Source organism: Oryzias latipes, chromosome 2 (genome assembly GCF_002234675.1).
Source record: "Oryzias latipes chromosome 2, ASM223467v1".
In the NCBI taxonomy this organism is placed as follows: Eukaryota; Metazoa; Chordata; class Actinopteri; order Beloniformes; family Adrianichthyidae; genus Oryzias; species Oryzias latipes.
In genome coordinates, this window is record NC_019860.2 from 20,856,725 (window position 1) to 20,881,370 (window position 24,646).

Here is a 24,646-nt window from a genome sequence, read left to right on the forward strand (position 1 = left end):
TGATATGTGATAGACTAAAGGCTGTGTCCGAATTCCCACCGTAACCCCTAACTACTATAAAACTATATAGCACTGCCCTCTGTAGTGCCCTGAATCTTAAAACAGTTTAGACACCATGCTTTTTTGTTTTTTTTAAAGCAGATGTGACGTCATTGATTTTACAAAGTTAAAATCTACTTAACCCTTGTGCTATCCTAGGCACTTTAACATTGCGAGTTGGGTCATCTAGACCCACTAGACAGTGCGCTGAATCTTTTTTCTTCAATGATTTGTGATCTTCACTGGTCTCCATGGATTACATGAAATCCTTCTTCACCTTTATCCACCTTGGTAGGAATAACACGTCAATGTAAGAGTGGGTTGATAGGATAGCACCAGGGGTAAAATGAATGTTTTGCGATGATTATTTATGAGTCCACTGTTTTCTGAAGATAAAAACGTTGATGGATTTTTTTAAAAATACATTAAAATAAAAATCTTTGGTAAAAATTGTTCCGACGCATTGCATTGTGGTCTATATTTGCCGATCTAGTGAGCATCGCTGAAGACGGGTTTTCGCTGAGACTTATGGGAAATTTCTGGATTTTGGAATTGTAGATTTGGACAGCTCTCAAAAATGGCGAACGCCCTATATATTGCACTATATAGGAGTTAGGGTGGGAATTGGAACACAACACTGACCGCGAACAAACCACAATCATTTATTTCTCTTCAATGATCAATTTTCAGTTGGAACTGAGTGAAAAAAAATGGACGCCATCATAGGTCACTACCAAATTCAGAGTCCCTGATAGGTCAAAGTTCAACTGGTTTAGCTTCAAATGCGCATTTGTGCGTAGAGCCTAAAGCAACTGAATTAAAAAGTTTTGTTGCTTCTTGTGAACGCAAGAGTTTTAAACACAGAAGCCCCAAACACATAACATAAACTTTTTATTGGAAGACTCTCGCAGAGTTTTGAATTTTTAATCGTCGATTTTGGTGTTTGTTGTTGGCAAACCTCCAACTTTCCCAGGGACTACAGTTGAAAATTAGCTTAGCAGCTACGTCTGGCACATTTACAGAAACGTTTGTTAATGAGCCCGGTCCCATTCAAATAAATATGAAATAAAAATGAGTAAGTGGGAGCTTGAACCTGTGTTTCTGAACCGGATGTGGCCGTGCCACAGGTTCACAACAGCTTAAAACGATCACAATCAACAAATCACACATTTCTTAGAAAGCCCTGAACACAGGAACATTTGACCCATGGGCCGGACTTTGGACATGCCTGCCATAAACTTAGGGAAAAGTGGCTGATGAGGAACAGATGGATGATAGAACACAAAAATAGAATGTTTCAATTAAAGCTAGCTTAGTCGCTTAAGTTTAAAAGGACCCACTGGGTTTTTTCTTCCATTGAACAGGTTAATGTAAGCAGAAAACCAGCAAACATTCTCTAACCAAGATATCAGAGAACGTGAGCTTGAATCAAATTCAATTTTGGTTCACATTAATTATTTATAGATCTGATTTGGTCTGCCAAGCTGATCAGCCAGATCTTATTTCCCCCCCTTCTTTTTTTATCTGTTTTGTCATAAAATGTTAGCTTTAATTTTAGTTACAATAACTACTTTTTAACGTCATATTTTGGCTAAAACAATAAACTTTATTCTCCATTTTTACAATCTTTTCCTCAAACGATGACACATTAGCAACCTGACGACGTAATTTCAGAATCAATCAGAATCAAAAATACTTTATTGATCCCACACGTGGGAAATTTGTTCGTTACCATAACAACTGACAGGGGAAAAAAAGACTAAGAAGAATATAAAATAAAAATAAAAAACAAGAACAAGGAAAATGTGGTATAATTTAAAAAGCTATTTACAAAACAGTGCAGGTAAAGAGATGTGCAAAAGAAATGTGCAAAATAGAGAAGAAGAGAAAAAAAAATGTGCAAAGGTTATTTTTTGCATAGTGAGTTGTTGTACAGGGTTACTGCATTGGGTATGAAGGATTTCTGGTACCGGGCAGTTTTGGAGCGGAGCTGTCTGAGCCTTCTAGAGAAGGAGCTCCGTTGTTTGTCCAGAACAGGGTGGAGAGGATGCTCTGAGTTTTCCATGATGGAAAGGAGTCTGTTCAGTGACCTGTTCAGTAATTTGCCATTTTCATGGACGTTTTTGTGCTTTTTCCTGTCCAACCGTGACGCCTCCAGGTGACGCAGAGGCCCGGCTCGGACCGCATGAAGTGTCTCTTCAGGATCAGCTTCATGCCCAGGGATCCTGTGGAGCTGCTCCGCAGGGACGCCGTTGCATTCGAATACCTCTATGTTCAGGTGAACCCCAGCCCCCCCCCCTTCAGAAATATGCAAGCGTTTTGTTCTCAGAGAGCCGCTTCCTCTGCTGCTCCGGCGGCTCTGAGTAGAACAAATGCGAGCCACCTGAAGTCTGACTTTGGGGCTCCGCCTCTGCTTCCTGCTGTGCCGCAGAGCTGCAACGACGTCGTCTTGGAGCGCTTCGGCCCCGAGCTGAAGTACGATGCCGCGCTGCGATTGGCTGCCCTGCAGATGTACATCCTCTCCATGACGACCAGACAGAGCCAGAAGGTTTCCCTCAAATACATCCAGTAAGCAGAGGCGGTTCTTCCTTCACATTATTAAACATGATACGCCTTTCTCCTCTTCCCGTCTGAAAACGTTTGCGTTCAAACATTCTCCGCCGTCTCTGGTTCAAGTTCTTTGTTCCAACTGTGGCTTGATGCTCTAATCCATCTCCTCCCGCCAGAAAGGAGTGGGGTTTGACGCTGTTTGTGCCCCCGACGGTGCTGTCCAACATGAAGGAGAAGAACGTCAAGAAGGCGCTGACGCACATCCTCAAAACCAACCAGAACCTGGTGCCTCCTGGGAAAAAGGTAACCAGCTCTCTCCGTCTTCCTTTGCCCTTGTTGATAAACTTCGGAGACACGAACTCGCACTTCTGATGCAATATCCTAAAAATAGCGGCATTGTCGTGCTCAACCTTGTAAAGTTCCTCACCCGTGTCAACCTAGGACCGCATGTGAAGCCAGACCTTGAATATTAAACAAGTTTAATTTTTTTGCATTGCATAATGACATTTGCATTTTTACCTGTCTCAGTCTGTAGCAGCGTATCCAAACCCTTTAAGGGACTTTTAAAGTCTTCAGTCTCGATCACCGACAAATGCAGTCTTTAGTAAAACAAAACAAAGAAATGCAAATTAACTGCAGAATTTAAAAAATAAAACATTTTGCTGTGGATTTCACTGAGAAATGTAATGTTAGAAATATTAACTGTTTTATCATTTCAGTTTCAAACAAAAATGCGACAGAAAGAAAAAAAAACAATAAAGACCATTGAAAGTTGGAAAAGTCTCCATTTATTTTGCACAAATAGGACATTAAACACCATCAGAGGACAAAGCATTGGCTTCCAATCAATATAAAATGGCTCTACAGCCAGAGGAAGCACATGGAGATTCAGGCAGGACTCCAATGAAAGAGGCTGCAAAGAATTACAAAGAAAACACGACTCAAGTCGTGCTGACAACAGATCTTATGAAAATATGCTACTCTGCGTGTAAATCTGTTTAATGTCATTGTTTCATCTTCTGAGTACAGCTTTTTGTGTAAATAACTGTTTAAATTTACAAAATTAGATGAAATGCCTTTTTATTTTTATTTGCTTCTGACGTTACAGTGAATTCTCTCAGCGGGGAGCGGATTCTATGAATCCAGCTTTTTCAGCTTTAAAAAACAGCAGAAAATATCTGAAAAGTAGAATGTGTAAAAAAGTTGAATAAAGAGCTTTCACACATGAGATAGAGGCGAAACAAGTTCTGCAAAGGGGCGGAGCCTGATCCGATTTAAATGACACGCTGGGGCATTATGGAAAATCTGAAATCAACAACAAAATGGCTTCAAATTTAGACTTCAGAGGTGTCAGTTCTCTCTAATGTGGCTCTTTTTGTCCAGCTCACTGCTTTACAGGCAAAGGTGCACTACTTGAGGTACCTCAGCGAGCTCAAACTGTACGGAGGACGGGAATTCAAATCCATACTTTTGGTAATCCTGTCTAAAAGATGTCAAGAAACGACTTTTATGACTAAACGTTTGGCTTTAATGAACGGCTTTCCTTTTAACTGTGCAGCAAGGTGAGAAGCAGACAGAGGTGGTGCTGTTGGTGGGCCCGCGGTACGGCATCAGCCACATCATCAACACCCGGACCAACCTGGTGGCCCTGCTGGCTGACTTCAGCCACGTCAACCGCATCGAGATCCTCACCGAAGACGAGACCAACGTCAGACTGGAGCTGCACGTCCTGGACGTCCGGGTGAGCCTAAAAACAACTCTGCAGATCTAAAAAAAAGACTTTTATTTCAGCCTGTTCTTCATTAACTCCCTCTTTGCTGTTGCAGCCCATCACTCTGATCATGGAGTCCAGTGATGCCATGAACCTGGCCTGTCTGACAGCAGGCTACTATCGCCTCCTAGTGGACTCCAGGAGATCTATTTTCAACATGGCCCCCTGCAACAGCACAGGAGAAGATATCGGTTGGTTATTCTCTGTGTGATTTTATGGTTTCTGACGAATTATAGTCAAGTCAATTAAAAATCCATGTTATACTAAGGAGCAAGGCATTTTAAGAAAACACAAACCAAATGTTTTAGAGACCCGCTCGGATAAAAAAATAATGTCTTTAACATGTTCGAATGGCATTTTTCTGATGGAGGACATGTATAAAGAAAACTAAGCTTAAAATTTGAGTTTTTTCTTTGTTCAAATCATTGTAAATCAGGAGCAGGCGAAAAAAATACAGTTTGAAGAAATTTGTATTTGATACAGGTTACAAAGCAGCAAATTACTGTCCTTTAATAACTTTGTCAGTAACGGAGAAATGTAACAAATTACAGTTCAAATTTTGGTCATTAATTACTATTACCTCACTATAGAAGCCCCACTTCGTTTTAAAGTTAAATGAAACAAAAAGGAGGTTCATTTAAAAAACAAAAACAAAAAAACAAACGCATATGTGCACACATGTGTCACATCGGTCAAAGTACAGACACGCCCTCATTGCTGCAGCCGCGTTGCTTTACAAACTGGCTTAAAGACGAAATGAGATGCCGAAGGAGCAGAGATCATCCCCGGGTACCGCGAATGAAACACGTGTAAAGTCGGCTTCCTCGTCCGACCGGTGTGTGGGACTGTAAGCTAGCGGGGGAGCATGGAAACAGAGAGCTCAGCAATGGGGAAGTAAAAGGGGGCGGCATTGGCCCACCCCAACAGTCACATTCACAGAAACTATGTCCTAGAATAAAAAGGTGATCAGAGTGGGTTCAATTTGCAGCACTCGGAGTCTTGACATCTGGCTTCCTTTCTGCAGGTGAGGAGCGCTGCCTGGAGTGGCCCTACAGCACCTCTTTGGGTGACGAGGGGGCCCGGCAGGGGGAGGCCTTCAACCGGGACTACGCGGCCAACCTTCGAGGAGAGAACAGCATCTCTCCTTACTTCCAAGAGCCCCCAACCCCCGATGCTGACCGCCCCTCCAGAGGCCCCCTTCCCCCGCCCCTTCCCCCAGCCAGGTTCAAAACTCAGGATTCCCCTCGCAGCGCCAAAGTCTCCTTCATTTTCGGGGGACACCCCCCGCTGAACAGACCAAGGAACCCGGGCTACGAGAGGTTGTCGGAGAGCCCAGAGCTGTCCGAGCACGGCGCCCCCTTCCTGCAGAACAACGTGGACTTTCAGGACCGGATGTCGTTGCAGTTCAGCGCCCTAACGCACGTCTACAGCAACATCATAACCGAGGAGGGGGGAGAGGAGCCGGTTCTGAGGGACCTGTTCTACCGCGACACCACCGATGATGCGGAGGATGACGACGATGCTTCCTGTGAGGAAGACTCTACGGGGGGCACACCCGTGGGGGAAAACAGTGAAAGTGGGGGCCATGCCCACCAGGGAGGAGGGATGGCCCCGGCAGCTGGCAAAGCCACTTTTCTCAAGCTTTCCGGTTCCACTGATGACATCATCGACCTGACATCACTGCCTCCTCCAGAGGGAGATGATGCTGTTGATGATGATGAAGACGACACCCTGCTGCAGACCCTGAATCTGGCCATAGCCGCCCCCCCGCCCGGGTTTCGCGACAGTTTGGATGAGGACACGGCGCCTGAGGGAAGGCCCCTGAGCACGTGTGACAACGACGACATCCCCGTATCATTAATCGATGCCGTTCCAACACACGAGGAGGGGGAGGGGAGCCGGGACGGGGAGGCGAGGCTGGAGAAGGCCGTCGTGAATACCCTTCAGGCTCTGGAGCATCTCTCCGTGTCGGAACAGAGACCTCCACCACCTCCAACTGGGGTGAATAATCCAGGTCAGTTCAGGTACAGGCATCGTTTGGTTTTCACACAACAGGATTCAAGAACAGGTATTTTTACTCATTTAAAGTTTTATCCCTAAACCAACAAAACTGAAACTAGGAAAAAAATGTACTAATGAAAAGATGAATTCTTACTCTAAAAGTAAATTTTTATTGGGTTTTTCTCTTTAACCAGTTGATTTAAAGAGAACAGGTTGGATAAATGAACACAGCGATCCCTCGTTTATCGTTTTAAAAAAAACAACGATAGGTGAAGTCTGCAAAGCAGTATCACAGACGTTTTAAGGCTGGAAAACTACTCACTTTATCCACTTTTCTTAGGCAGACATGAACATTTTCACACTTTTTTTCTCTTTAAACTCTCAAAGTTCCTGGAAAATAAGTCCTGTTTTATAGAATGAAAATAAAGATCTGATCACAATTTAAGGTTTTACGTAGATTTGGGATGCAGAACTCATTCTGTGCAGGAGACACGACACAGATGAGATCGATCGACAAGGTCAACAACCTGTGAAGACGGGGAAAAAAGCGAAAGAAGAAGAACAAAAGAACAAAAATGCGAAACAGCAAAAGGTGAATCGGGATACAGCAAGGGAATACTGCACAAAATCCCTTTTTATAGACTCAACCCTTCAATCTGGAATGATCTCTGCAAATAGTTTCTCCCACTTAAAAAATATTAGAGGCCTTTCATTTTCATCATGGGTATATTTTAACTATGAAAACACAATGAGGAAAAAAGGTCCAGAATCACAATGTCTGATTTTTAAAGAATTTGTTTATTAATTATGGTGGAAAATAAGTATTTGTTCACCTGCAAGCAAGCAAGATTTCTGGCCCCCACAGATCTGTAACTTCTTCTGTCAGAGGATCCTCTGTCCTCCACTCGATACCTGTATTAATGGCTCCTGTTTGAACTGGTTATCTATAGAAAAGACACCTGTCCACAACTTCACAGTCACACTCCAAACTTCGCTCTGACCAAGACCAAAGAGCTGTCTAAGGACACCAGAAACCAAAATGTTGACCTCCACCAGGCTGGGAGACTGAACCTGCAATAGAGACGCATCTTGCTGTGAAGAAATCAACTGTAGTAGCAATTGTTAGGAAATGGAAGACATACAATACCACTGATTATCTCCCTCCATCTGGGCCTTCCCCGGTAATGAAGGTGTAGCTTCATAAGAATCATTTCAAGGTCCTGGAGTGACCTAGCCAGCATCCAGATCTCAAACCCATAGAAAATCTTTGGAGGGAGTTGAAAATCCATGTTGCTCAGCGACAGCCCCAAAACATCACTGCTCTTGAGGAGATCTGCATGGAGGAATGGGCCAAAATACCAGCAACAGTTTGTGAAAACCTTGTGAAGACTTACAGAAAATGTTTGACTGCTGTCATTGCCAACAAAGAGTATATAACAAAGTATTGAGTTTAACTTTTCTTACAGACCAAAATACTTATTTTCCACCATTATTAACAAAATTCTTTAAAAATCAGATATTAAGTTTTTTTGCTCATGTCGCTCATAGTTGATTGAGGTTTATCTATAATGAAAATTAAAGGCCTCTCTCATCTTTTCGAGTGGAAGACCTTGCACATTTGGTGGATGATGAAAGACTTTTTTGCTCCACTGTACATTAGACATACAGTAGATGCTTCCATGAATCGATATGTAGCGATAAGGCAAAAAACTTCAGGCAATAGCTTCTCCCACCGGTGTCTTGCTAATGATCACAATTTTGGTCAAGCAATAGCCAGCAAATTTGACATGTATTGCGTCCGATGCAAATTGCATTTGCTGTTAAAACAGCTTTAGATGACAATCTTTTGACTCTCCTGTATATTATGGTGTCCTCTAACCCAGTGGTCCCCAACCTTTTTGTCACCGCGGACCGGTACAACGGTCCCCCCCACCCCCCGGTGGTGGTGGTGGTGTGGGGGGGGGGTTGAGGTGCAGCGCAAAGCACGTTTACCGCTGCCTGTTAAAGACAGATTTCCGGATTTTCCAGGTTTTTTAGAGGGTGCAGTTTCCTCTTCTGTCACTTCATTGGACCGTTTCCCCTTGTTTTTTGCTCATTTTGGTTGTTTGGGTTTAATTTTAGCGGGGTGTATCACACGATGTTTGGTGTGTCGCGACTTTGACGTGCGTTAATGTGTGACGGATGTAACAGAGAGAATCCGGTCACTTTTCAAAATAAAACGTTTTTTTCGAGATAAACAATAAAATGGAAATTATTTTTTCTTTCTGTTCGTCCCCGGTGCGACCCAGTGGTTGGGGGCCACTGCTCTAACCCTCTAAATCACATCGTACATAAATGTGCAAACACAAGAAATAAATGCCTAAATAAATAGAGTGAAAACCTAAAAAGCCGTTAGTTCTCATTGGGACGTGTGCGAAGGTGCTGGGTGTTTTTTATTGTGCATGGCATTCTGCGTCCTGTTCGGTTGTTGACCTTTGTTAATCATACTTCTCCGTACTGTCTCTTCAGTACAGAGCCAAAACCAAATTTACAAAAATCCTCAATCGCAAGCAGATCTTTGTCTTCATTCTTTAAAACTGAACTTTTTTCTACAAAGGTTTGGACTTTGAGAGTGTAAACAAAAGAAAAGTGTATAAAATGTGTTGTGAGGAGCTTTACATTCTTGAAAAAAATCTACAGTTATTGTAAAAAATAAAAATGACTACTTTGCGGATTTCACCTATCGTGGGTTATTTTTAGAACGTAACTCCAGCAATAAGCGAGAGAACGCTGTACACATAAAACAGCTTAAAATACAAGTTGGCTATGTTTAATTTTATGAATCGTTTTTGTTTTTGTTTAAGGCGTTTACGTATCTCATGGCTTCAGCCCAGAGTCGTCCTCAGATTCTGGGAATGAGACGAACTCCTCAGAGATGACCGAAATCTGTGAAATGGCTGCTTCACACAGGCTCAACGAAGGCCACATGCGCCTGCTGGTGGCCACCAAGGAGGGATACCAACCTTTACTTGAAGAGAAAACTGAGTTCCCTGTCTCACCTAATTCATGTAGCACAGTAGAGAAGAAGCCCCGCAGCCCGAGTCGACACCTCCATCCTCCGGCAGTTCCTCCGAGGCGGAGCCCCCAGTTGGAGACGACATTGGGGACTGAGAGGCAGCAGATGAGGGCCCAGGGTAGTCATACAGTCAGTCTCCAGCGACCGAGCTCCACAACACCTGGAGGCAAGCACCACAAGAAATCGATGGACTCTGCTGGAAAGTACAACACCTTTAGCACAAGAGAGGTCAACAGAAGCGATGGTGCTAACTGGCGCAGCTATCTTGAATTACAGCAGCGCACTTCCTTCTGCGAGCGAAATGAAAGCCAAGGACAAGAGAACTCTTTTTTATCTGAAAATTCTATCGCTGAGGATGCTGGTATAAATGGCGTCCCTGGTGACCGTCACAGAATCCCCCGCCCTTCCTCCACAGTTTCCGATTGCTTCCTGGACACGGTCAAGTTCAGGGACTGTCCTGCTGAACAAGGACCCGCAGCTGCTGAGCAAGACGAGCATCTAGTTGTAGCATCATTGTTGTCCCCGACCAAACAACCCAGGTCAGGAGGGTCTGACCAGGGATCAGACTCTCACAGTGACCATCAGCCAATTTCAAGGCAACAGAGTGTTGCGCGCTTGTGCGAGTACCACCTTGCCAAAAGGATTTCCAGTTTGCAAGGAGAGGCGCACGGTTCACTGCAGGGTTCTTTGTGTTCCTCATTGGATGCTGGTGGCAGCACAAACAGTAGTGTCTGTGCCACGCCAACCGATTCCCCCCTCGGCCCTGGTCCTGTTGAATCCACGCACCAACGTTTGCAGAGGCACGCTCTTTCCAATTCCTCTTCCTCTGTCATAAAAATGTTCAACTGTGACGACAAACCTGGCCAGAACACTCAGGGAAGAGACCTCCATCCTCATGCGGACCCTGCTCTCCTGCGAAAAATGCTTCCAAATATTTATCCACCTCTTGGTGGGCCGGAATCAAGCAGACCCTCATCAGCTACCCCATCAAAACTTAAGGAGACAGGCACTGGCAATAAGCAGTCCCAAAAAGAGACCCACTTTAAACAGCAGGCCTGTTTAAAGGGTCTAAACCCCAAGGAAGGCAGCGAGGCCTACAAACAGCTGATTAACTATCTAACAGTCAGCCAGATGCATCAGGGAGGGAAGCTTCACAGCGCCGGCATGGGAGGGGCCGTCAAAAAGGACAGCCGGCGCTTTATCACTAGCAACCCACAGCTTTTTGAAATGGTTAAGAACAGAGGCAATGTCCGCTGTCCGTGTATGCCTTCGTCCCTATCATCTCCATTCTTTAGCCCTCCTGCTGCCAGTTTGCAGGTGGCAACCAAAAACCCGCCATCTTACCATTCCGCCACGCTTCCTGCCAAACTGAAAAGAAGTCCTGATGTTCACACCCACAGGCCCAATGGCAGTGAGGACTTTAGGCAAGCCAGAACAGAAAGGAGGAGCTCCTTTTCTGGATTGGAAGCTGACATTGAAAGAGGGGGTATAAATCCAGAACAATTTCTGTCCCTTTACAAAAGAGAAGACTATAGCCACCTCGATGGGGGGTTGGATCTAAGCAGAAACCATGACGGAGGGACCAAAACGCACCCTCCACCACGATCAAGAAGTCAACCTGGTAGCTCGGAGGAGTGGCTTAGGTCGGACATGAGGTCCAAACATGCAGTTCGTCAGTCTTACCCTCATCCCTGTGACCCTCTCAATTACTCTGCTGCTTCCACGTTAGGAGGTCAACGTGTTGATCTCAATGCCCTGTCACTAGGGAGGGGAGACCACCCTTCAGCTTTTGTCAGACAACCGTCTAATAGCTCTAGATCTGCCATTTCATCCCCAATGCCCAATCTGCACTCTCCACCTCCTCCACCACCACCTCTTCCACCTCTATCTTTACCCTCACAGGCCAACAGTAGCTCCAGTAACTCAGGGTGCTCCCAAAATTCCATCCATTCCTCTCAGTCTCGGCAGAACCACATTCTGGCCGTCGAAACTTTTCCTGGAGCAGACTCTTTAAATAACAACCTACAACGAGGCAGAGAGCTGAAACGCAGCTCCAGCAATGTGACGGCCAGCTCTGGAAGCGCAGAGCTTCTGTTTGAGAAGCCCACACGAAGTCGCAGTCAGCAGCCCCTGTCACCACCAGTGACCCAACAAGGGGATGCCAAAGTCCAAAGGAAACAGGCAAGGAAACGGCTCTCAAAGAGCTATTCCCAAGGTTCTGTGTCGTCCCATACCACATGCTGGTCCACAGGCAGTGGTGTGGACAGTAGGAGAGCGTCCGTGGCGTTTCCTTTACAAAAGGACTCAAAGCACATGAAGGGCTCTCAAAAACTGGACATGAGTCCTTGGAGATGCAACGGCCCTTTTAGCTACTGCTTCTTCAAACGGAAAAGTGAGGGTGAAGAGGATGACAACGAGTGGGACAGACCCAGAGGAAGCTGTGGTGGAACTGGGATGGACAATAATGGTGCCACACCAGCCCTATCTTTATCCATGGATGCTGCCGGGGAACAACTGTATGGAGAGGTCCTCAATAACATGAGCTTTAGTGACCGCCTGGCACGAATCAACGCTCTCAAGGACCACATGTACGGCTTCCCTTCGGGCTTTAGGGATGTCCGCCGGGATGCCAGTGAGCTCATTGCACTGATGAGGTCCAGCATGGGTCGCTGCGATCGCGGAGTCCAGATGCCCATCCAGGATGTATCCCAGTACAAACAGCTCCTTTCCATTGAGTCGAAGGAGTTAGGGCGGGCTTGCCGTCGCATGGCGCAGGCGCATAGCAGTCCAGATGAAATGCTGCTAGCTGTAACGTGTAGCTTTCAGGTTCTATGCTGTCTTTGTGAAGCTTGCATGTGTCTGGTGCGGGGTCTCGGAGCGTCCGCCTCACAACAACAAAGAGAGGTTGTGGCAAAGGTTGACGAGGTCGTCATGAATTACATCTGTTTGCTCAAAGCAGCCGAGGCTGCTACTGTGGTTGCACCTGGGGAGCACAGCGTGAAAGCTCTCGTCCGCCATTCCAGTACCATGTCAGCCATTGCTAACGCTCTCACACGGTCCCTTAAAACGCTGCTAAGTAAATAAATGCTGTTCCTTATGCTCTAGAGTGTGGCCTATGCAGTCAGTAGAAGTCTGATGTTATGTACACACCGGGCATGTGTGGCGAGTAAAAGAACGTGCTGATTGTGGGTTTTTGAATGGGCTTTTAACATATGATGTTCGCACACGAGCTGCTGAAGTGGTGTAAATCTCGTCAATCATTCACAGCTCTATTCCGATATATGAAAGACTTGGTTTAACTTTCAATGTTTGTTTTTTGGCTGTGTGTTTTGAAAGTACAGCCCAAAAGACGGACTTAAACACTTGTGTAGCGTTGCATGACTGCGGGTTTTGAACACAGAAGAACGAAACATGCATATAAGTGTGTTTACACAGACTTTTCATTGGAAGTGGTCGCTTGAACATGCGTTTCCGAGCCCGGTGTGAATGTAGCATTGCTTTAATCATCTTGCAGATTTTGAGTTGTGTGGAAGATTCCTGTCTTTTTAACGCTGCATTTGGGTTTCTTTATGTGGCTTAATGCAGTAAAAGTTACAACACTACAAAACTGAAGAGATTTAAAAGATGTTTTTTCCAGTGACATTACACTTATGTATATTTATGAAGCCATACTATTAAAGACCTTTAAAATACCTGTATGTACCTAGCTATATCCTTTTACCTGTGCATTATTGAACTTATTCAAAGTGTATAAAGTGTAGATAGATAATATTTAATTACATTATTTAAAGTAGCAGTTTTAAGAAGCCATGGAGTACTTAGTGCTATTTCTTTCACTTATACAACCAGTTGTTCATAAAGTACATTTTTACTAAATTATCGAATATTATTATAATTTATTGTAAAGACTATTATCAGTCCAAGAAGAAGACCTGATAATATTTTTTGACCAAATGTTTTGTTGCAAGACAGTAAAGAAATTTGTTAGAAATGGTAAAAAATGTATTGTATAAGTAAAAAAGTGAAAATTATAATTTTATTTCAGCTTTTAAAATAATACGCAATACTTGTTCTATAAAGAATGGTTATATAAAAAAACATTACTATTATATCGATACCTGTGCTATCATACTGCTCTGTTTTGATAAACAAATTTGTGTTTTTAATTAAAAACATGGATGTGAGTTTAATTTTATTTATTTTGTTTCACACAGTGTGTCACGATGCAGTTCTTATTCTGTAGTTTTATTTTCAGTATTACACCAACAGATTAAAAAACATTTTCTAAAATTGTTGCCTTTGTTTTTCTGTTGATGTTGTGACTGGGGTGTAATATTCCGAGGGGATGCCATGAACTTCTTCCAGTTTGAGTCCCCCATTGCCTCACTATGTTGCCACAAGAGGGAATCCCTTGTTTCGGTCCCCAGCCCAAATAAAAATTCAGGGTTCTGTCACGAAGGCCATCCAGCACAGAAAAATCTCTGCCGAACCATCTGTGTGAATGAGTGAAAGCTGACTTGTTGTAGCGACCCTTAACCCTCGTGCTATCTTAGATGACTCCACCCTTACATGTTCTCCCTACCCTGACAAAGGTGGATAAAGGTGGAAAGATTTCATGTAATCCATGGACACCAGTGAAGATCACAAATCATTGAAGAAAAAAGGTTCAGAGCACTGTCTAGTGGGTCTAGATGACCCAACTCCCAATGTTAAAGTGCCAAGGATAGCACAAGGGTTGAAGGGATAGGCTGGAAGGAAAACCACGACAAATACCATAAAATCTTTGTAATGTGCCAAAGAGTAAAGATGGAGACTTGGACTTAAGATTTAGACTTGAGAAGCACTTGAGTATCACATGCAGAGACTTGACTTAAAACTTGAATTTAAAGACTTTAAATGGTACCTCAAGGACTTCGGATTTGACTTTAAGGATTAGAGACTTCAGAGTAATGACTCAGACTTGACATCGAAGACTTGGGACTTGACTGTGAAGACTTGAGTCTTCACTGCAAAGTTTTGGATTCAAAAGCTTAAAACTTGACCGGAAGTGAGATGTGACCTCGAAGACTTTAAAACCTGAGCCCTAAAGACTTGGGACTTTAGCTCGAGGACTCGGGACTTGACCCCAAGGACTTGAAACTTAACTTCAAGGATTTAAGACTTGACTTCAACGATTAGGAACTTGACCTCAAAGACTTGACTGCAGTTGCATATGCAAAATGTCTTCGATCGGATCAAAGATCGGATTAGAATTAAACTGTGTACATGGGCTCTGAGAAATTTTATCCGCTTATAACGTTTACACACGCCATCTATTCGATCAAAATAAATCATTTTGACATGCGCAGAACTATCTAAAATACCGGAAACTGCCGTAGAAGAAAAAATAGCTAATTTTGTTGTAAACAAACAAAGTTGCAGCACAGAACGAGATGATCTTCTAAACATGCCTTTATTAATATTATTATTATTATTACGTAACTGTTAACTCCTAATTTTCTAGTTAAAGCTCGTGCTTTATTCTTGGACCCGGAAGGAGGGTATGGATTGGGTTAATGCGTGCCAACAAAAACATTTAGCCTTGGATGCACTTAATACCCATGGGGGCAATGCCGTAATGTACATCTTGGCTGAACGTAAATATGTGGGATTAACATCCCCCTTTATTGAGTCTGGACACCATTAGAAACACAAATTCCTGTGGTTGTTGACACGGTCACCCAGGACCCCTCCTTTGCTCACAAACACGAAGCTACGAGTCCAGCTGCTCTGGTCAGAGACACGGTTTGCACGCGTGGAGCAGCTAGCCGGTCCTGTCCACGCTCTGGAGTGCCACACCCTCTCCGCGTGATGTAAAATCCAGCACAGTAATGAACTATAATCTGAATGAACGATTGGCGAAACCCACCTATCTCGATCGGGTCAAACTATAAATAAATGGCGGGTTACATAGCGCGATTTTTATTCAGATCTGGCATTTATTCCGATTACTTGTGTTCATGTAAACGCAGCTAATGTTTATTTTGTTTATTCATAGTTTTCTCCCTTTTTAGGTGTAAATAAAACCAGTTTGTATTTTCTGTCTACAAAGGAGGTACAGTAGTTTCATTACATTTTGTAACTGTAACATTCTATTAGTGTTCGGACTTTAGTCTGAATTACAAAATTACAGCTAAAGATTTGACTTCAAACCAAAGACTGAAACAAAACGTCACAGAATGAGTTCAGATTTCAAATCTACCCCGGGCCGGACTTGGCGCGTGGCGGACGTGACGACGGGGACAGACGGAGCCCGCCAAATTAGCATATTGAGCGCGTTTTCTCCGCGTGCCGCTACGTCCGCCAATCACGAGGACGTCAGCCACAAACCACGCCTGCGCGCTAAGTCCCAGCAGCCACAAACAATAGTTGGAGCTTCAGTCGCTCGCGCTCACGCGCGGAGTTTGCTATTAGTTTGCAGAACTAGTTTCGGGTTTTCAGCGGCGCAAGTTAAATAGTAAGTCGACGAGGCAAACGTTGGGCCAAAGTTCGGTTCTTGTCGGAGGTTCGTTTGCAGGTTTGGCCACAATGGCAGCGGTTTGTCAGCCCAGACAAGCTTTGGTGGAGATTCCCGAACCTCAGCCCAAAACTTCAGGCAAGTCCTCACAAACATGCGATTCATTAAAACCTCACTTTTAACGTTTTTTTTGTTTTTTTTTTACTATGTAAATACAAACGGATCTCCTGTTGTTTAAAGCAAACACACACTGTGTAAACTTGAGTATTTTTTGTTTGTCCTGCTTTTCCAAACCCAGCTGGACTAAGAAGATCCTACTTTGAAGTTCTGAACGCGCAGCTGGACTCACCCCCACTTTCACGAGCCAGAACCCCGAAACCTTCACAGTCACGTGAGTCTCTGACCAGGGGCGGTTCGTAGGCTCCAAATTCAGGGGGGCTCAGCCCATCTGAAGCATGAAAAAATCTGGTTAAGAAGGAAAACTCTGCACAGAAATTGTCGAAAAATATTACGATTATATTCGAAATGGGTGCATATAAAAAAAGGAAAAGTCTTTTATTATTATTTTTTTTTAGAAAAACAAGATGTTGAGAATTGTGGAACCACCCCAAAAATTCAGTTTTTCTTGTTGTTCCCCCAAATTTTTTTATTTGATAAAAAAATTCAAACTAATTTCAAATTTAAAAGTATTTTTTATAGATACAGGACAAAACATTTTTAGTAACAGGTCCAAGATATTTGTTTTTGCACATATCAAAGCAACTTATTGATATTTATTAAGTAAATAAGAAAACAATAAAGCCTTGTTTCCATTGAGCGGTACAGAATGGTACGGTCCGGTATTTTGAAAATTTCTATTATAAAATGGACCAATTAAGCCGCACCGAATCGTACCATTTTGGGCCCCCCCGTTGGTTGTAGGTCCATAGAAAAATGAAATGGACTGATTTAGGGCGGAGCTACTGTTGATTGGCTGAAAGTCATTTTGACAAAAAAACAACAACAACAAACGGCTTTATTTTTCTTCACCCCCTGCAATCTTTTCTCAAACAACATGAAATGCTTTGTATCTACAAAGTAAAAACAACAAAAACGCTGCGTGATGACCTCCATTGTTGTTGTTTGCGTCACCTGAATCGCCTGGACCGTTCAAAACCAGACAGTACCACTCCGTGGAAATGAGGCTAGAGTCAATAACGTTTAATTCAACCAAGTTTCATTTATTTTAAGGAAAAATAGATGGTTTAAAGCAAATTTTATTTGGTAATCCCATTTTTTTCTTCTGTCCAGCACCATTTTTACCCCCTACTAATGGATGTAGATTAACTTTAACCCTTGTGCTATCCTAGGCAGTTTAAAATTGGGAGTGGGGTCATCTACACCCATTAGCTGGGTGGCTCGGTTGGTAAGGTGAGCGGCCACCACGCAGGAATCCAGAGTTCGATTCCCGGAGGGGAATAAACAATGGTACTGAGTTACCATTGTTGAATTACCATATCAATGGCGAGCAATGAACATCACCCAGTGAGGTCCTTAGCGCTACTGCCTCCCGAGCGCAGTTAGGCTGCAGCTCACCGCCCCACCAGGGGATGGGTCAAATGCGGAGACGAATTTCCCCATTGTGGGATCAATAAAGTACCAATTATTAGACAGTGCGCTGAACCTTTTTCTTCAATGATTTGTGATCTTCACTGGTGTTTACATGAAATCCTTCCACCTTTATCCACCTTTGTCATGGTAGGGAGAACACGTCAATGTAAGGGTGGGTTCATCTTGGTAAATGGTAAATGGCGTATACTTATATAGCGCCTTTCTTCCAACAAGGACAAAGCGCTTTACAGTCACAGACCCATTCACCCAGTCACACACACATTCACTCACACATTCAGACACTGGTGGCGGCTCTGCTGCCACCAGTAGTGCCATAGGATAGCACAATGGTTAAAACATTTCAAATTGGTTCCTTTTTAAACACTAATGCATGTTTCGAATAATCCGTGAATGGATTTCTCTTCTTTTTATGCAGCAGAAAACACAATAACATAACATATTCGTAACATAACAAAAGTCTAACTTTTTAGATATGTTATTTTGGGAACAAATGTGGTTTTTAACCAATTAAATATTCTTTTCTAATTTCTTTTTTCTTCTCCCTGATTGGTCATAGTGGACCCCTCCCCCGCGCCGCTCACCAAGCAGCAGCTGGTGCAACTGATCAGGTCGCTGGTGTTGGCCGAGCAGGTAACCCTCGCTCATGGCGCCGTTGTGCTTTGTGGAGGTCGAAAGTGAAACTTGACGAGGCTTTGCTCCTGCAGAGCCACGAGCCCAGGATGGTAGCTTCCGGCATGAAGCACCTTCAGGACGACCTTCAGCTGAAGAAGACCAACGTTTACCGTTCCATCCCGTACTCGCGCTTCGGCTCCAACAGGGACGCTCACTGCTACCGGAAGGCGTATCCTCACTTGCTGGCGTTCAAGGTTTGACTTTGTTTTTTCCTGTTTCTTTTCCCTAAAACCGTCGCAGACGTCCGTCACAGATGTCTGTCACAGATGTCTGTCACAGACTCTCTTCTCTTCATCAGGTCTCCTGTCAGGAGTGGGGCCAAGTCCTTCTAAGGAACCAGGAGTGGGACTCTTTGCTGGAGTTCTGCCTGATGGCGTGGAGATACACCAGCGAGTTGCCGCAGTGGGACACGGAGAGCCACAACGCCCTCAGAGATCAGTGCTACGGCGCTCTGGCAGCTCACAAGCTCGCTGCGCTCCAGCACTACCACCCTTCCCCCAGCAGAGGGCGCGAGCTGCTCAGGAGGTACTTCATTTTAGTTATTTACTTGTTTAGTTACTAAAAAGGTCAGTTTTTCACTCCACTTTTCCTGGTTAATTAAAAATACACACTTTTATTCTGAAAGTGAGGTGGACTACAATTAAAATAAAATAAAATAAATGCATGTAATGTACCAAAGTACCTCAAACGTGCCCATTGTTTAGTTATGTTTTTCTTTATTTTGATGTACAGAACTTTGTGTTGCCATGTATGATGAGTAGAAATAAAGATTGAGGTGATTGATTCTAGTTGTAAAGTAAGGACCAGGGAAAAAGAAACTGAGCACATCAAGCCCGTTCTATGATACTACCACCACCTACTTCTTTAGTTTTTCACTTTTTACACAGACAACATGACGCACAGGAATGTGATACATGTTTACTTCTTTAAGCACAAAATGACGTCATCAGTTTTTTTTACAATTTTCATCAGTTTGTTAAACATTGACCAAACATTTACTCAAACGAAAAACACATTTTCACTTTCGTGGACTTAGAAAAACAACAGTTTGGATTTGAAGGAAAGCCCTGAGGTCCAATCAGGATCCGTTGAAGTAAATCAGATAAAGCTGTTATAAACTTAAATGTTTTTTTTTTTTTTTACTGTTCTAGTGAAGATGGGGGCGGGGCTTTGAGTCATGATTGACATCAGGTGTGACAGAGGGTATGGTGATGTCATTTCTGCTCTCAACATTTTTTATTTGGTAATAGTTTAAGGTTTGTAGCTTATTTTTAATTTTAAGATTTATACAAATTTTTTCAAATTTCTTTAAAGTCATAAAGACATTTTCTTATAATATATTTGTCTTTTTTTTAGAATTGCAATATTACCTTTAGGTTCAAATCGTTTTTTCTTTACGTTTACAATTTTATTTTCACATTTTCAACAATGATTTTATGTTTAAAATATATGTTATTATTATTTTATTTTCAAATGACTTGTATTTTTAAGGTTTAAAATATTTATTGATTTTTCCTTAAGTATTTTGAGTTTTAAATATAGTTAATCAAATAAATATTTTCAAATGTTTAGCATTTCTTTCAAGTTTAAACCTCTTTTCTTCAAATTTACAATTTTCTCTTTCAATTTCTCCAAATTTCCCCTTAACTTTAAAATACATTTACAAAAAAATGCTTTAGTTTTTAATATCTCAAAGTTTACAGTGTGTAATTTAAAAGCCTCATGAAGCTGCCTGACGTCCCGCGGAATCAAACTCTTGGCGTTTCTCCGTCCCGACCGTAGGTTCAGCGCGGCGCAGCTGCACAGCCGCACCATCCTGCCCTGCATTCAGGAAATGCAAAGGATTATGGGACGCACAGACGAACTGTCCACAGCTACGAGCGGATGCGGCGAGTGGAGCCGGAGTCTCTGTGAACCCGATGCTTTTGACGCCACACTGAGATGCAGCGACGTGACAAAGAGGGAAAGAAATGGCTTTAGTTCCTGTTGAAAGGCAGAGTTTGTCATTAACATGTTTTCTTGTAGATTTGTAATGAAATGTAAAAACTCTGAAATGTATTTGTTCCTATGATCTAGTGTGTCTTCTGCCGTTGGTGTAGTTTTTTTGTCTTTATTGCACAGTTTGTCCTGAAAACTTGAATTTCTTTTTCATTAAAAATGTATTTAAATTATCTTCCTCTCGGTTTATTTTAGGACAAAAATGACAGTGTGAGGGTTTTTATTACGCTTTTTGCTCAGAAAAAAGGAAAAGTTGTCTTTAAATTAAGTCAATGAGCCTTTTCTTTGTCCCATTCATTGTCTTTTGACAAATATGTTCATTTGTTTTGTTCCTATGTTTTTAGAGCTAGTCTGCTTTCAGGAAATGGAATAATTAGTTTTTAATTAAAAGTATAATAGGAATAGACATTTAAGTTCCTTTTTTTATCATTTTGGTTTCAAATTTCTTTTAATAAGTTAACTTTTTTAGGATGTTCACAGTAAATTTTTGAAGTTATTGATACTTTAACATATGTGTACCATTTTCGGACACTAGGGGGAGCCCTCGCAGTGCAAACAAGCAGCCTTCATCATCAGAGAAACAGCTGTTGCCATGACACTCGAAGACGAACTTTAAGCAGTTTTTCCTCTATATATTGGGTTAAAAAAACAAACACAAAAAAAGGATTTTAATGAGTTTTCCTTTCGGGTTTCTTGAGTCCACACTCTTTCATAACACAAGCTAACCTACCTATTTGTGGAGGTCCAGAACATCTCTGGTTTGTGATTGTCCCTCCCAGAATAATCCACACTCATCATAAAAAAATCTCAGTTTTTGTGTGCCCTCTGCCTTTTTTCCTCAGGAGCGGAAAAACCATTCATGGGGGAAAAAGCAGGACCACGCCAGACGTGTTTGTCTGAGCCTGACCCAAATAGAACATGGAAATTTAATCTGAGCCCGCTTGTGTCGAGTTAGTGCTCAGCCGCAGAAATTGGGGCTATTATATCTCATCTGTCACCATAAGCTTTCAGCATTTTCTCCCCAATACAGTCAGGAGAAATGCAGGCAGATGAGAAATGTATCGATCACCTCATTTTGATTGATTGTAGAAAACCTCATTACGACATCAATCAGGAACACAATTTAAGCTTAAATCTTTAGTTTACCATTTAATTCGATGTAATTCAGAAAAGATTTGATCTTTTTCTCAACTTTAGACAAGAGGATGTGTTTAACTGAAGAAAAGAGTTGTTTTTATCCTTAAATAGGACAATAAATTAACCTCTGCATTAGTTTGCATTGATGTCATAAGTTTTTGTGTAAATGGAATTTTGTGAGTTGAAAACTCATCTGTTGGATCACATCTAATGATTTTCGGATGTTAATTTATTAAAATATTTCTGAGAATGAAGTTTTAAATGTTTGTTTCCTTCATTTGGAGCTGATTTAATCTTCATGTTTAGATGTACTTCCTTCTAAAAATATATATATTTTTTAATTTATGTCTTGAAAGACTTTTTAAACCTAAATTAATTGATAAAATTTGTAATAACTGATAAATGAAGGATTACCTTTTTAGATGTATTCTTTCAGCTGGTAAATGGATGGCTATAATAACCACTTCATGTTTTTTTGCTGCTATTTATGAAGAAAAAAAAACATTATTTCCTTAGTGCTTTTAAATTATTTTGGTCACATTTTGACCAAAGGAATTGCTAAATTTTATTAAATATTTTTGAAAATTACATTTAAAAAAATGAAATACAATAAATGACAGACATTTAAAATGTTATTTTTCCTGACATTCACATAAATCAAAACTTTATTGTTCCATAGTTTAGAGCCAATAACAGTGGTATAGTTGTTTTTACGGGCTGCTTTTCACAATCAGGTGGAGTTTTGTCAAATAAAAGCCGCATACCTCAATCAAAAATAAAGAGTGCTGGGAATTCCCAGCGGTAAAGGTGAATCAGAACGCCACAGTAAACACTAATCAACATTTGCTCAGTTTTCGCATCGTGGACCTTTTCAAACTATCATTCCTGAAATAAGTGTGCGGGTCTGAACTCTTATTTTGAAAGTCCTGCAGTGATTATGGCGATCAGCCTCGCGCCGTTCACCTGCGGCCTGTCCGTCAGTTCAGAGCTGACCTGCTCTCCGGTTCCGACCCGCACCTCCTCCACCTTGCCTTAACTGGACCGAGGTGAGTTTGTTCTGGAGGTGTTCTAGACCTCCGTACTTTGGCATTTTCTAGGGAACAAAGTAGATGTCAAATGTGGTACGAGGCACGTGCGCTTTTGTGGGGATTGGCGGTTTTTCCCCATCCATCTTCAAGTGAGTACTCTTCTTGTTTTTTGCTAAAAAATGTTTATTCTTTTTTTTAAATTATTTTTATTTTATTTTTACCTGTGACTGTAGCAGGAGAAACAACCACAACATTTTTATTTTTTGACAGTTTGTCTTTCGTGATTTTTACTAGTTAGCTTCTAGAATCTAGCCCTTAGCCTGTTAGCATTAGTTTTTTAGCTCTGAATGTTTCTGCAACATTGAATCCATAAATTATGACATGTTACTACCATTGATAATATTAAATTTATTTCCATTTGTTTGTTGCTTTTTCCTAAAAAAACATGTCAGGCTGTGTTACTTTAACTTATTTTTTGAGAAAAACATTTATCAAAAATGTTTTTGTTGCAGATTGTCGCATAACACTGACATGCTTTCATAAAATATACTATATATCTTACTATAATAAGATTCTCAACCCAAAAAAATAAAATCATTGAAGTACTTTCTTCTTTTTGCACAGCAAATTTTTACATTAAATGAGTTAAAAAGAATTCATAGGAAATAAATTTGAATCAGGAAACCTTTTTTTTTTTTTTTTTTTTAGATATATCGTGTTTTTAAGTAAAACCAACATTACAGCATACATATTGTAATGTTTATTTACTACATAAACATTAATAAAAGGGGTGGGGAGTTGTGTAGGTCTGGGGAGGGGCTCTATTCTAATTTTTGTTTTTGAGTGGGTTATGTTTTATAGGAAATGTGCTATATAATTTAAGTTTGATTTGATGATGGTCGGATTAAATTAAGTGGTTTAAACATTGGGCCTTTTTTTTTAACTTGCGTCAAAGAGGAGTATTTTGGTTTGTTTTTTTACATCCCCCCCCCCCCCCCCCCCCAGAAACTACAATTTATAATGAATGATAATAATAATGTATATAGTGTCATCATAGTTTTAGAGGTTGGGGTTGGGGGTGGTACTAGGCGTGTGCAAGCTTTGGTGAGTTTTTGAGCATTTATGCTCAAAGGTACTGTTAGAAAGAACTACAAAAACAATCTGGTCCTTGCAGTTCATGATTGCTGCGGGACGGAATAAAGAGTAAAGTGAAACAGCTGTCCGAACGGCATGATTAAGCTAACGCCTGAAGCTAGCTTTGTCTTAAATACCCAACTTTCCTTTAATTCTTTTCTTTCTGCAGTCCTTATCTGAGTTTTATTTTAATTGGATGCTCCTCATTTGAAACTCCGTTCTTTGCAAAAAAACACACAAGTTACCTTTTGAAATCCTAACATTTCTACTTTGATCCTTTTAAGGGCTTTGAAGTCAAATCTTTTTCATGGGTAAATGTGTAAAGTCTTGTTTTTTTTTAGCTTCAGCTGATCCATTTCCTTAATTCCAAGTATTCTACATGTGGTTTAAGTGTTCCCGTTATTTTAGTTTTTTCCTTTAAAATTTAAATGTATGCTAACTGTAGTCCAGTTAATGATGTCAGGCGCTTTGACTCAAGTGTTTGGCTTCGGCCTGTTGGATTTCCAACAATTTCAAATGCGTGTTGATTCAGAGCGGCCCCTTAGGTCCACACAGACAGGTGCTCATGAATAAAGAGGATGCTAAATCTGTGTGAGGATTTTAATTATAAGCTCAGTACTTTTACAAGGGGCTTCTGTGTTTTGCCTTTGCCACTCGGTCACGGCTGTTTCTTTTCACAGATACGCCCCCCTCACCTTCTGTCTCTCGAGGATGCTCCGCTTTAGTCCAATGGGGGGGCTTTCAAAATAAAACGTCTTTTCCTGTCACAGATTTATTTACATTCATGTTTGTATTTTGTATGATGCCACCCTGGTCGGTGTAGAATGTGTCTTGTGTCTCATCCACACAATTGCATACATGAATACATTTGAGTTATTTATTGGTCACTAATCTTTTAGGACGTCCAGGCAGATGGCTTACTCTTTTCCTGAAACTGCCCAGCAATACTTTAATATGTACTTTAAATATTAAGTTTACTCAAATAATAATAATAATAATAAAAAAATAAAATACAGGAAAATGTATGTAGCCGTGTTTTCCTAAACGAAAACTGATATTAAATCTAAGCTGCAGTGTTTTTAAAATAGCAGCAGCACTTTTTTATCTTTTCAGTTTCCTTCTTTTGGCTGCTATTTTAATGTTAATAAAAACAA

General features: G+C 41.6%; 2 protein-coding genes across 3 annotated transcripts in view; both read left to right on the plus strand.

Annotated features, from left to right (window-relative positions):
• LOC101160883 (FERM and PDZ domain-containing protein 4) overlaps nt 1–13,709 on the plus strand; it is a 64,971-nt gene extending 51,262 nt beyond the window's left edge. The window contains exons 11-18 of the mRNA XM_023949843.1: nt 2,198–2,317; nt 2,471–2,607; nt 2,766–2,892; nt 3,973–4,062; nt 4,148–4,330; nt 4,416–4,551; nt 5,385–6,374; nt 9,205–13,709. Coding sequence (XP_023805611.1) covers nt 2,198–2,317; nt 2,471–2,607; nt 2,766–2,892; nt 3,973–4,062; nt 4,148–4,330; nt 4,416–4,551; nt 5,385–6,374; nt 9,205–12,500 — 5,079 coding nt within the window. The 3' untranslated portion in view covers nt 12,501–13,709. The remainder of the gene's footprint in view (nt 1–2,197; nt 2,318–2,470; nt 2,608–2,765; nt 2,893–3,972; nt 4,063–4,147; nt 4,331–4,415; nt 4,552–5,384; nt 6,375–9,204) is intronic.
• Nucleotides 13,710–15,421: 1,712 nt separating this feature from the next.
• On the plus strand, nt 15,422–20,366 carry LOC101172060. Of its 2 annotated transcripts, XR_002291681.2 has the most exons (7): nt 15,422–16,050; nt 16,211–16,303; nt 18,080–18,153; nt 18,228–18,389; nt 18,494–18,720; nt 19,347–19,451; nt 19,978–20,081. XR_002291681.2 is itself a non-coding variant. In XM_004066588.4 (6 exons), the coding sequence occupies exons 1-6, from the start codon at nt 15,984–15,986 to the stop codon at nt 20,183–20,185; spliced, it is 831 nt and encodes a 276-aa protein (XP_004066636.1). In that variant the 5' UTR covers nt 15,502–15,983; the 3' UTR covers nt 20,186–20,366. The 2 variants fall into 2 exon arrangements, 1 of the variants encoding a protein (XP_004066636.1); XM_004066588.4 differs by lacking the exon at nt 19,347–19,451 and having other exon boundaries at nt 15,502–16,050; nt 19,978–20,366.
• The last annotated feature ends 4,280 nt before the right edge of the window (nt 20,367–24,646 follow it).